The 13,203-nt window shown below is 37.9% G+C and overlaps 1 protein-coding gene across 4 annotated transcripts in view; it reads right to left on the bottom strand.

Annotated features, from left to right (window-relative positions):
• RXFP1 (relaxin family peptide receptor 1) overlaps positions 1–13,203 on the bottom strand; it is a 50,426-nt gene that overhangs the window by 22,685 nt on the left and 14,538 nt on the right. For all 4 annotated transcript variants that reach the window (XM_009677144.2, XM_009677146.2, XM_009677147.2 and 1 more), the window contains exon 2: positions 9,103–9,258. In XM_009677144.2, coding sequence (XP_009675439.2) covers positions 9,103–9,258 — 156 coding nt within the window. The remainder of the gene's footprint in view (positions 1–9,102; positions 9,259–13,203) is intronic.

The following is a 13,203-nucleotide window of genomic DNA, read 5'->3' as shown; positions in this document are numbered from 1 at the left end:
TTCCACTAGGATAAATGTAATGCGTAATCGTAAACTGGACTTACCAGACTACACTTTAATACACTGTTCTTGGCTAAAACGTTGTCAATTACCATTTCTGATGTGAATGAGAAAGCAAAAGAGAATGTTAATCCTTAAAAGCTACAGATTTGAATAATCCATTCAATGACAAATCCAAGAAAATACCTGCTTTGCTCAATTAAAGATACAACTCTTATTTATTGTAGAGCTTATGAAAAGAGCATTATCTTTAAGAGCTTGTTCTTCTCTCTGCCAAGTGTTTGTGGGTCATTTTGCAGAGAAATGATACCAGTTATATGTCTAAGCACTGCTGCCTGGCTTTCTAAAGAGCTACTGTGGCACCATTTGATTTTGCCTTTGCTGTTGGTGGTATTAACCTATGGACATGTTTCTTTTTAGCATTTGTTCAAATATATTTCTCGTGCGTTAAGAAATAACTTCAGGCTTTTTACAAAGATATCTTTTAGTATAATATGAAAAACCTATTTTCTCCAGGCAGAAATACGGGATCAATTGTTTTTCCAGCATTCACAAATGAAGAAGTGTAATTGCACTTTTCCAATGTTGGAGCATACTGACAAATTGTAATAACTTACGGTAGGTCCAAACCCATACTTAGATTTTACAGTGATGACTAGAATCACTGCCTAGAACATCTGATTCTGGGAGTGAATTTCACAGCCCCAGTTTAGACACCCAAGTTCCTCTCTATAGGAAAACTGGACACCTACCAGTCAAGGCAAAGGCAACTTAGCCCGCCCCAAATTTTGTGTTATTGCACGTGGGCTACTTCTGAGTACCTGCCGATTAATTTAAAAAGCTCAGGTATTTATATGATACAATGCAATCCCAGGAAAACAGACATGAATTAAATCAATTCAAATAAGGTTTACATTTTTCTGGATGAGCCAGATGAGGTGTTTGCACCAGTTTATTCTTGACTTCTTTACTGTGAGGGTGACAGAGCACTAGCACAGGTTGCCCAGAGAGGTAGTGGAGTCTCCTTCCCTGGAGATATTCAAAACCCGTCTGGATGTGATCCTGGGCAATATGCTCTAGGTGACCCTGCTTGAGCAGGGAGGTTGGACTAGATGATCTCCGGAGGTCCCTTCCAACCTCAACCATTCCGTGATTCTGTGATTTTTAAGACAACTTAATTCATTTAGTGCACGTTAAAGAAAAAATAAACAGGCCTGAATTTCCAAAAGATAAATATCTTCTCAATATTATAACTTTACTCCTGTGAAACACTTGTATAGGTGGGTTTTATAAGTTTATGTAACAATATTTTTGATCTATATACATCAATCCTATTTTCTATTCTATTTTTCTTTCTTGATCTATTTACAGTTTTTGAAATAAATATGACAACAAATTAATATAAGCTAGTAGCATGAATACCGTTATAAAACCTTGTGTTGCTTGAAAGTTCCTCTAGCATTAAGTCACTGCTGTAGAGACTAGAAGAGATAAAATCTAGTGAAATATATCAGGAATATATCAGGTATGGTATGCCTATATGCACAGTTCCTCTTAATTATCATCAATATTTAAAGATCTCAACAAAGAAATTGATGAAAAGCCTCCAGAACTCCAGCAATGCTGTTAAATTTGGTGATATTTGCACATCAGCATAAATCTGCAATTACTTCGGTGGCATTAACTCTGAATCAATGGCAATGACAGAGGGAACAACAGTTAGCCATGCATAACCATATGTATGAAAAATGTATATGCAAAGTTTGAAAATCTGATCTTTTGCAAAGTATTTGCTACGTTATGAACTTGCTGCTGACTTGCAAGTGTTTCCTTTTTGCTTCAAAAACTAGTTATAACATAGGGTTTTCAGAACTAAGTGGTGCCTCATAAAATCTTAACGCTCTCAATTTAATTTCAGATATGACAGAAAAAATGCCATACCAGGAAGAGATGTGACTAACTGTACCGTTATTCATTATTACTCTTAATTTAAAATACAGTTATCAAAGTCTTCTGCAACATGCCAAGGCAAAAATCATATCCCGATGAAATTCTGCATCCCTTATGAGCGATCTGGTAATATTAAAACATATGTCTCTTGCATAGATGCATTGAAACATCCTCTAGAAATTCAGGTTTCCGCTACAGAAATCTAGAAGATGTATTAAAGAACTACAGAACTAATCTCTAAGTTTACAGAGCTCCAAAGAAACACATAGGAAAACGTTATGATGTCTATACAGAATTGTATCACTTTCAACCTGTTGAATTTTATAGGCCTTTTTAAAAAGGGATGGTAAGTTACAACCTACTTAACGAGACAAGCCCGTCACACGCTGCCTGCCCTACACACAGTAACAGATGAGGTCTGCGCTTTTAGAGGTGAATGCGTGCAAGACTTTCAAACAGCAGCTGGCTGTCATAGTCCTTTGGGAAATCCACGTGCGTGATTTCCACTGCATGTCTAACCTAGCCCATGAGCTCTAGAGAACCTAAGGAACGTCTGTACGTGAACCCTGGGGAGCTGAACGCTGCCTTTTGTTCTGAGAACTATCAGGTCTGGGAGCAATACAGTGGAAGTACATTTAGTCAGTGAAGAACTCCTCCAGGGAGTGAGAAACATCTTAAATTAAATCTGCCTGCCTGTTCTTGCTTCAGTGGACTGGAAAAATGTAGCTATGACACTATGATTTAAAGACAAACGCACACACACTACAATCATTGCCTCGCTGCCAAAAACAGTTTTGCAGAACTATCAGAAAAATTGTCCAGAAGCCAAATTTCTAAACACTGAGGTAACTAGTGTTCTCAGAATAGCTCACGCTACTTTGTTCCACTGAATACTACACAATTAAAGAACATGCTTGTGAAAAAGAATAAAACACCCTAGCACGGTGTTGTTTCCATTCCCTTTTTCTTACCGCTAGCAAGTAGAGTGCTAGTCAAATAAGTAAGAGTAGTTGCTCTTTTATTAATGCCTCATTCATGATGCAGCAACCCAGTCTATACAGATAGAAGTGATTAGGCAAAATGCATGCAGATTTTGGCTTAGAAATGAGTAAGAATACTGAAATTTTTGTATTTTTAACAATTCTTATTTTTAAAATAATTTTTACTCTAAATATGACTTATGCTTGTATTATTTGCATATAACTATTTCCTCTAGAGATTCACTAATTAAGAACCTATTTCAACAACCAGTTCTGAGTTGGAATATGAGAACTAGGACAGAAGTTTGCTCATTTATCCCTCTATGTAAATGGGATTTCAGTGAAATTTTTTGAAATGTCAAGTGTTTAAGTTTTTAAACATAAATATTTAATTGGGGAGGAGATTAAGGAAAAAAAAATGACATCTAAAGCTACTCAGAGAGTTGATACTTTGAAAAAAAAAATATGCAAGAGATCATTATTGGCAGCCTTATTTGGTCTAAAGTTGCCGAGTACATTTATGCTATGATTTAGCTGATCATAAGTTTTTGCAATTTGTCACATGGATTTCATCTAAATAAACAAGCACTTTAAGGTAATAAGACAAACTGCGGCCTACGGTGAAAAGCTATATTACAAATACTGTTGTTCTATTATTTGTGTTTTGCATTAATCAACGGTTGTATTTGCCTAGTGCTGTTAGTTTTGGTTTTGTTTTGTTTATCATTAAGTATCACTGTTGAATCAGAGATTTCAGAAAGCTTCTTTCCATGAATATGTATTTGGGAAGTCAGACATCCATTGGGCTTTAAAGGGCTTTGTTTAGAGCTTGTTTAGGAAACATTAACAGTGACATTGCAGCAGCATCGACTTCTATGTGAGAAACTCTTTGTTCTTTCGGTCTTAAGAATAATTCCCATGTCAACATTACCATAGTATTAAGTAGGAAGAATTTGTGATTATGCCTAGTATATATCTTCCGTAATGTACATTTAAAAAAGCAATGAATAAAAATTGTTCTTACCTTCCACCTGTAAACATCAAGCAGCTACATAATCAAATCTTACATCTATTAAAAAAACCCCCTCTTTCCTTGAAAATGAAGCTGAAGCCATTACATTTGAAATGAAATGTAGTCTCAATAGGACCAAAAACATCAAACTTGCTCTGCTTTGCCAACTTGAGCTTTATCCAAGCTTGGACACAGAAGGATGCTGGAATTACTGTCTTTTCCCAAAACTTTTGGGTTTGATAACAGATACAAAAGTAGCTCCAACTGAAACATATTATATAGGTTAAACAATTCAACATCACACTTGGTCTTTTTATGAAGAACTCAGTCCTTCAGAAAGTATGAGCACTGGGCAGAACAACAGAGAACAACTGATTACCACACTCAACTTTAGAAAGGGAAATTCTTCAAATTTATAAGCTTTTATGACAAATTATGAAACTTTAAAATAATTATTTGTATTTAAAAATATTTTAGTTATGAAAGATTTGCAGAGCTGCCCCTTTCTGCCTGGCAGAATATGTTTTCAAGTTGAAAAGATAATATCACGTTTTCTACGCACAGTTAAGGTTATCTGGTGATACTCTGGAAAGAACCTCTCATGACTTAGGGCATGATAAATTTCTAGCTTCCTCTTCTTATTGCAGTCTGCTGTATTGCCTCAAACCTTCCCCATCAGGATAGCACACAGTTTATTGGTTTTGGAAAAGCTTCTGGGTGACAAAGGCATGCGAATTTTCAAAGATGAGTGACTTCATTCTACTCTAACATATTGGCTATGATTCACCCCATTGCAGAAGGGGTGTGAAGGGGAAGAAATGCGCAAGTTGAACCGATCAGCAGAACACCCACACTCGGAGGGTAAGCACTAACATGGAAGCCTGAGACCTAGAATCTGTTCCTGGCTCGGCCACGACCCTAATTTCAGGTCATTTGACTTCTCCGTGCCTTAGGTTTATAGTTATTGTGTGGACATGCAGAACATGGGGGAAGGGAAAGATGAAGCAGATCTGAGGAAGGCACAAATCTTTATGTGCATGGGTTGAACATTAACTGCAGTTACAGCACATTTGTAAGCAGATCTCTCAGGGAGGAGTCAGTTAAGTTTTAAATATTTATACTCATGTTATGCTGTTACCAAGCTTGCAGTGCATGAAACAGAAGTACTATTGCAAATCTTTTCAAAGATTACTACAATAAATATCATCATAAGAATAAAGTGGGAAACTAAACTTGGCTCAATGAAAGAAGAAATGGGGCAGATGTGCTGTAAGGTACTTGGAATAGCCTTTGATGTCTCTAGCTTTTCAGGCAAATGGTATAGAACAAGTTTGAGTGTCTATCTACAAAACGTTTGTGGTACAAATCCACTATATCTATCTGGTGGGTGGAGTCTAGTGATGCCTGAGTCCAAAAGAAGCTTTTGCCAAGAAGAAAAGGGAATAAGATACAAACTCCATGCAGTCCGGCAAACTGGCAAGTTACATGTTAATGGGGAGTCCAGACACCAGCCCCCTCTTACCTCTTTCTAAAGAGGACTGAATGACTAGTTTCAGCAGTTTTGGAGACTCGTATTTGATCTCTTTTGCAAAAAGGACCGCTGTTGCTTCCCTCAGCCTACAATAAGGTTTGCGTGATCTGTTTCTAAACATAGGTTGGTAGATAATTCTATCGTCTCATACAATGTCATATATCAAACAAAAATAAATTAACAATAATCCAGTAGAGTAGTGGGCAGTCAACTCTTAAACTGTGGTGCTAATCAAGCATATTCGATGTGGAGGTTTTAGAGTCTAAGAAAAGTAATTAATTCACAAGACAAGAATATCTAGCTTGCTTTTGCATCGCATGGTGATTGCCAGCCATAGGAGAAGCAACTAGGCTTTTTTCTTTTTGTTTCAAAAGCATTTAAAGACTTCTACAAAGTACCTTTCTTCTGGAAGAACTGTGTGCGATTTTTGTGCTAACTGCTTTTCTGTTTGCTTCTTTCACTGATATTAGTTAAAAGTACTATTTCAGTAATCGAAGTTGCTACTAACATGCAGTACACTTAAAGATTTCTGTTAAGCAGTTGGACTTTGAGTTTTTTTATGTTTGGAATAGCTGTTTTGTTCAAACATGGTATTATGGTTTTCAATAGTGGGTTTTCTTCTGCATCATTTTCTTCATCAGTATTATCGTTTCCATCACAACCCCCCGCTACTCTTCATGATATGAGAACAGCACTAATGGCCTAGGTTGCTCAATGAGTCAGTACAATGACTCTTCATCTTTTGTAACAGGCTTTCAGAAATTGAGTATAATTTATTACTGAATTGCTATACCCAGAAGTGCATTCAGTATTGCAGCTGAATTGTCTTGCAGGCTACGCAATCTGAAATAACCTATGATGAAATCTGTGTCTATCCTAATAATTTGATCAAACTGTGCACTTTCAGCAAGCCCCTGCAAAATGGACTTGCTGGTACTATACAGAAATGGAACATGTATAAACCCAATGAAGAGCTGACTTGTGCTTGGACTTCAGCATAACAGGGCACCACTTTCAACAATTTCTGCCGCTGTAGGATGAGATAGTTACAGAAGGATAACAGAATAAAAGCCAGTTTTATTCAAGATTTTCATTATTGGCAATGGAAAGGAAAGTATGTTTATGGCATCAACAAGTGACATAAAACTGGAAAAAGCTTTTCAAATGGAGTAATATCCTGGAATTTGAATTTGATAGGCCTATAGACAAGATGCTGCATGTGGGCCCACCAGTCAGCTGCACAGATATGCAGTGAGAACAAATGAGAAGAATACAGCTCTGCAGAGATGCATCTGAGGGCCAGAGAGTTCTGAACAGGAATCGATGTGACGCGCTTGCGAAGACAACAAACTTCGCAGTGGGGTGAATCATCAGGGGCTGGACCAAGACAGACATATGACAAAGCCCTTACTCCAACAGCACTAGAGCAAAACCAGCTGAAGAGTGCCCATGTTTGGACATCACAACTCGAGAAAGAGGAAGGAGGACTTCACTTTCCCATCTCAGTCCTGCAAAGATGAAGACCAGCTTCCCTCACGATGCCTTTCCAGAACTGAAAGCATTCCTCACACTTCTGGTTTGCCATACCTGTACAAAGCAAACCTTAGGATTTCAGTCAGCCATTACTCTGGCTAAAAACTTCCTTTTGACCAAAGCAGATTTTCTAGAAAGATTTCTACCTAAATGGAAGAAATTCAGCACACAGTAGGATCTATTCTTTGATGTTTTATACCTGGCTACAACACAAGACCACTTTAACTTCTTAGGGGTGGGATACCTGCATTTGTGGAATAGGTTCAGTTGTGATTACCATACCACAAAGAGAATTTCTGCATTTTCTATTTGTTGGTGTGCAACCAACAATCAACACATTTGATTCATTTCAGAAATTATCTCCTTCCATTAATGGAAAACAACGTTTGGTCAAAATCAAAAAGGATATAGGCGAAACTCCTGTCATCTGATCAACCCAGAGGGACTGAAGGCCAGCAAACATGTTTATGTTCTGTGAGAGGAGAGGCATGGGCTAAAAAAAATGGCATGGCTCTAGCGAATCATAAACCGCTGGCTGCCAGTGAGCTTCAGGATTGTTTTTCTAACAGTCTTAGCTAGCATATCTGTCACTTATGACTCCTTAGAAATGTTTGAAATTTTTGACCTGTGGAACTAGGCAGGCACTTGGCAAATTTTGTTTGCTTTGTGAACTGAATCTCTTGGAAACAGCAGAGCTAGTTAACATAGTTTTTGTCAGCCTAACTGGGTCCAGGTCGTGGGGGACAGGGAGGGAAGCTGCTCCAATGAAAGAGAGACTGTTTTCAAAACCATATTCATTTTGCTAAGAACACTTGTGAAAAATATTTTTATAATACTTTCATTTCAAATTATTTCTTTCAGAGACTTTTTCAGTGACTATAGCTTTGAAGTTCATATTTTCACTTCATATTTTAATCTCTTGTGGTTTTTTTTTTTTTTTAATCTGCTACCTGCCCCCACCCCCCACCCCAATTTCAGACAATACCATGCCTGGCTGGAATAAGCAGATAGTTCACCTGCTCAGCCCTGGGACGGCAGGGTGCTAGACATCTGGCTGCCCTCCACAGTAACAGGCAAGCTGCTAAGAAATAGGAAGTCTAGTTTCCCCATCTGCCATGGATGAGAAGCTCTAGAGAGTAGCTCTGAAAATATCCAGATGGTTAATAAGTTGACAATACCGGTAAATAAAATGCGCTAGGGCTGATTTTCTCTCCCTGTGCCCATAGCTCACAACCAAATGGCTAAGCTCTCTTCTCACAAAATACAGAGAGGCCTTTCCCAAACTTTCCCTGGCCTGTGCTACCCTCCAAGCTGCACCCAGGCACTGCACGAGGGAATGGTGTTCAGCACAAGCTAAAGTTGTGCCAGGGCCAGGCTCACAAATAAACCACACGGACAGGCAAATGCCAGTGCAGAAGCCATGCCCTGGCACTACCCAGTTTGCAGCAGGGATTAGGTCTACGAACCAAGTCTACTACCCAGCGGGGCCAGGGGAGACAAGGAGCATGTCAATAACACGCAGCAGTGGTCGGACTATTTGGATATCCTCACATTTTGACATTTTCCAAATCCAAAGCATGGGGGCAGTGGATCTTGTAAAACACACAGGTGCACACACTAACACACACACATACACACAAGTCAAGGTTTTTTTTTTTCTCCTGAGTTAGGACATGAAAGATTTCTGAAAAACCTTGAAAATTCTTCTTGATCCGACATTACGTTTCCCAACCAGCTTTGAAGGTTACATTAAAAATAACACAAATGCTGTTAGTGCATATGTCCACCTTTCCTCAGCAGGGATCTTTGCTAGACCGTATACATACATACAAATCAAAATGACATGCTCAAACAAGTTCGCAGCAGGGATAAAACTGGATAAACTGATATAATATGCAAACAAAAACATGGCCCTTTTTGTTGAGCAAATGGCTTGTTGGGTGGTGTTATTAGTGAAACCGCGTGACTACTATATCCTCTGCAATACGTTTAACTTTCCTACTGCTGATATTCCACGGCTGTCTCAGTGTCAGCAGTGTATGGGTTTAAGTGACTGCCGGACTGCAGCTAGAGAAACAAAGATCTTAATCACGTACCACAGTTGTCTTCATCAGCCTGATTCCCACAGTCATCCTCACCGTTGCAGTGAAGTAGCTGAGGCAAACACTTTGTAATGTTGCCGCATGGAAAGTAGCCCAGGGGGCATGTGACACCAACTCCAGAAACGTGATCTTCCAAAGAGTCGTGAATGACTAAATAAAAGCAGAAGGAACGTGCTTACTTTAAGATATATTCTTAATGTTTGAAAATTATTGGGATTATGCTTTTATAAGCACTCATTTACATTTGAATGTGGCTATCAAGTGAGACCTACATAACAGTTCATCGGACGTGCAGTTGAAAACAGTATATTAAGTGCTGTTAACTTGGCAAGAAACATTTACATTGTACGCTAATTAAAATTCGCTTTGATATAAAGCAACAAGGTAACACACATCCCCACATATGCTAGTAATATGATGAAAATGCCAATCATACAAACGACCTCTGGCCACTGTTTAAAAAGATAGTTTCTCTTTGCACTAGAAATTAATTTATTATAGCAATATACCAGATAAGCTGTGTAGATATGGGTGGTATTAATTTGTGCTGAAATTTCAGACCCAGAGAGATAAGTCCTGTTTATACAAAGCCAAAATTAGATATGTTTAAACACATTCCAATTTTAAAGTGATTAGTAGACGCAAACTGACTGAGCATCAAAGAACAAGGAAAATGCAAACAACTCTGTGACACAGTTTTGCTGAAGGATGACTAAGACGACACATACCTGCAACTACGAATCCTTTGGAAGGGTAATCAGCCTGATGTAAAATATTTTGAGATATTGTGCAGAGTCTATCCACCTGAAGTTTACATGCACAGATCTTGTTTTCTGCTAAGCCCACTGCTTACAGGAGACCCTTTCACAAAATACGGGGTGAGAGAAGGTAGAGAGATGCTGCTGAGGGACAGCTGGGGTGGCTGGAGTACTCAGGGACTGGATTCTACCCGTCCTCTATTCCTCAGCTCTCTGTACTGTAACAGCTTCAATTCCCCACGTTTACAGACACGTGATGCTTTATCAGTCCCTCCAATGTACCTGAGGTACAAACTCCGCCATATTTTTCAGGTAGAGAACAATTGTTTTACTGCTTTTCCAATAGATTGCAGGGTGCCAGCTCAAGTTTCCTGTCATACGCTGTATGACAGGATAAGCTTCTTCCCAAAAGCACATGATGGAGAGTTTTAAATTACTCTAGAAAGCAATTTGTTCAGTCCCTAATATACTGGGAACAGAAAAAAGCACAATCTGCAAAGAACCTTATCGAGTGCTTTTCACACTCCTGAAGCTTCAGTAGGCCTACCTAGTGAAGCAGCATTCTGCAAAGGCCTGCTAATTTGATTACTGAAGTACTTTCACAATAAAATATCAAATCTTCATTACAGCTAGCATCTGACTTAGTGGATTCTGTCATGAAAAGATATAAATTCCAATACAAATTATATTTTAAGCTTCACTGCAATCTTCAAGCACTTGAAATACTCTATACAACCTCCTCTAACTAGGACGTGACGCTTGCTCAGATAGTATATTTCTGCTTCTGAAACATGCAATTATTTTTCAGGCTATGTTTATAACACAAAGTGTAAATCTTTCCTCTAGCTTTCTCAGTATAACAAGGAACACGTTTTTATGCAATATTTCACTTTTGTTCCCATTCTTCTCCTGGACTAAAGGAATCATCTGAAAGTGAATTAAGTTCTTCAAATTCATAAGAAATTTTCTCTGGAAGAAATTCCATATTTTAAACTCTTAACAATATTTATAACTACTGAAAATCAAAATGGAGGCACAATATCAGGGGGAAATTCTGAGACCAATATTCCGTTATTCCCAGATGCACAGAATTCTCTTTGATATTACAAGTATCCTCCACAGAAAGAGAAAGCCATATATCCCAGCTGACAGTCACAGTACGATTTTGAAAAGCAAATTTGCTTTCATGTACAACTGTCTAACTTGCTCAGTTAGACAGCAACTGAGTTGCTCAGTTGCATTTGCTTTAAGTCCCTATCCCTCCTATATGTAAGTTTCAAAGATAAGGCTATGTTCTAATCCCAGGGCGAATTCGCTCTTGCCTGCTGTGCATAGATTTCTCTGCTGTTCTGGGCTGACATTCAGAATCCAACCTGTTTCTCCCAAAAACAAGTGGCGCACAGGCTCATAATATGGTATTAAGCAAACAGACTGCGTGTAGTACTTAAGTGTCTAAAATCTCATGCAGCAGAAAGACAGAGAGCATAGAGACACTTAGGGCTCCCTTCAGTGCAGTTATCTGTCATGACCTAAGTAACTGTTGAGATACTTTAAGGAGTAACAATATGGAAAAACAAATGGAAGTGAAAAAAAGGAGCCTATATCTTGACAGGCCTTTTTCACTGCACATTGAAGATGCTCAGACTGAGATGAATGCTGTGCTCAAAAAAGCTGATCTCTATAGAGTTTATATTCCAAATTATGGCCTTTATCTTCTTAAGGTAGCACTGAATGGATTTTCATAGCATTTCCTAATAACTACTATTAGTTGATAACTAAATAGTATTAATTCCTGAACTAATTCATGAATTTACTTTCCGTCACAATTTGGACATCATTCTTTGTGAAAGAACGAATGATTTCTTATTGTTTAATTTTATGAATTCTTTGTAATTTTATAGTCTTTTTGGAAACCTGCATCACTCATTCTGTGTTAAAGAGGATGGCCCTAGCACGTAAGTATCTATGTGGGAAAGAAGATATCAACGCCACCAGAACCTGAACAACTTTTTCCTAGTCTGATCATGGCAAGTACTGGTCTTTGTCCACCGACTTGTTAAAGTCACTTTGTTTATGCAACAAAGACAGAAGTTTGAACTCTGCAGATCATAGGAGATTTATGAATGGAAAAACCCCAACCTCCTGAGGAAATATTTGGTGAAGATGACAAAGGAAGAAAGGAGATGAGAGAGGAAAATGTGTTATAAAACACTAGACAATATTCAAATGATACTCCTCTGCATTAAGGAAATTAAAAGAGTGTTTCAATGTGAGGAGAATGGATAAAGATAGCACTGTGCAACAACAACAAAAGCGTATTTCTTATTTTGCAAATACAAAGTATTCTGACCCTAGAGTTTATCAAGATAATGATCTATCATGCTATCTTTATCATGCTGTATTAATAGTGTTAACTTTACTGCCTATGAAAAGTTGAACTACTCTTCTAATCTCTCCTATTTTACTGTCCATTTTTTTTAACAGCTAAGCTTCCTGATAACATAGGTCTAAGAATTACTGATTAACGGTTATTCTGTCATGTCATTGGCTGTTTCACATTGATGTTAAACCAAGAAAAAGAAAAATCTTATTTTAGAGTCATTTTTATTAATTCTCTGGTCCGTATGTGTATCAAAAGAAGTGCCATTAGCAAACCACATAAACAATCAACTTGAATGCTAATATGGCTTGATTCACATAAACAATTTGAGTTCTATAATGAATAAGTTTTAGCCAATATTGTTATCTTAAGCAGTCAACAGAACTTGTCAAAAAAAAGTTGATGCTCTTTGGAGATACGGCAAACAGTGAGGCAGACAGAAAGTTAAAGGAAGACTACAAATTGCTAAAATTTGTATAAAGAATTTAGCTACAGAGATAGAAATGAGAGAAAAAAGTCAAACTCAGGATAGCTTTGTTTAGGCCTCAGTTGTGAGGATGAGAACTGTAAATCTGTGATAGCCAAACGAAGAACTTCCTCTGTGTATAGATAACATAGAAGAGTACTTCCTGCCCCTCCAGTGCCGTAGAAGTAATTTCACACATTTCAGCTATTCCATATGAGCAAAATATCTTTTCTCACAATGATCACAGTAAACATTAGTGTATTTGCAGTGTATCTAGAACAAACAGAAAAGAAATAGGTGAACTGTTAGCAAAACAAATGGCAAAGACACGAACAAGCATCTTGCTGACAAAACGCTTGTCATTTCATTTCAGAATAATATTTTGCAGTCTAGTGCATATTCATGATTCTGCAGACAATATATGTCTGAGGACCATAAACTTCAGAGTTTTTCCTCCACCTCTGATTCCTCTCAAGCTTTCAAAAAGAGAA

This window comes from Struthio camelus, chromosome 4 (assembly GCF_040807025.1).
Source record: "Struthio camelus isolate bStrCam1 chromosome 4, bStrCam1.hap1, whole genome shotgun sequence".
Taxonomy (NCBI): Eukaryota; Metazoa; Chordata; class Aves; order Struthioniformes; family Struthionidae; genus Struthio; species Struthio camelus.
This window is presented reverse-complemented; position numbering and strand designations above follow the sequence as displayed.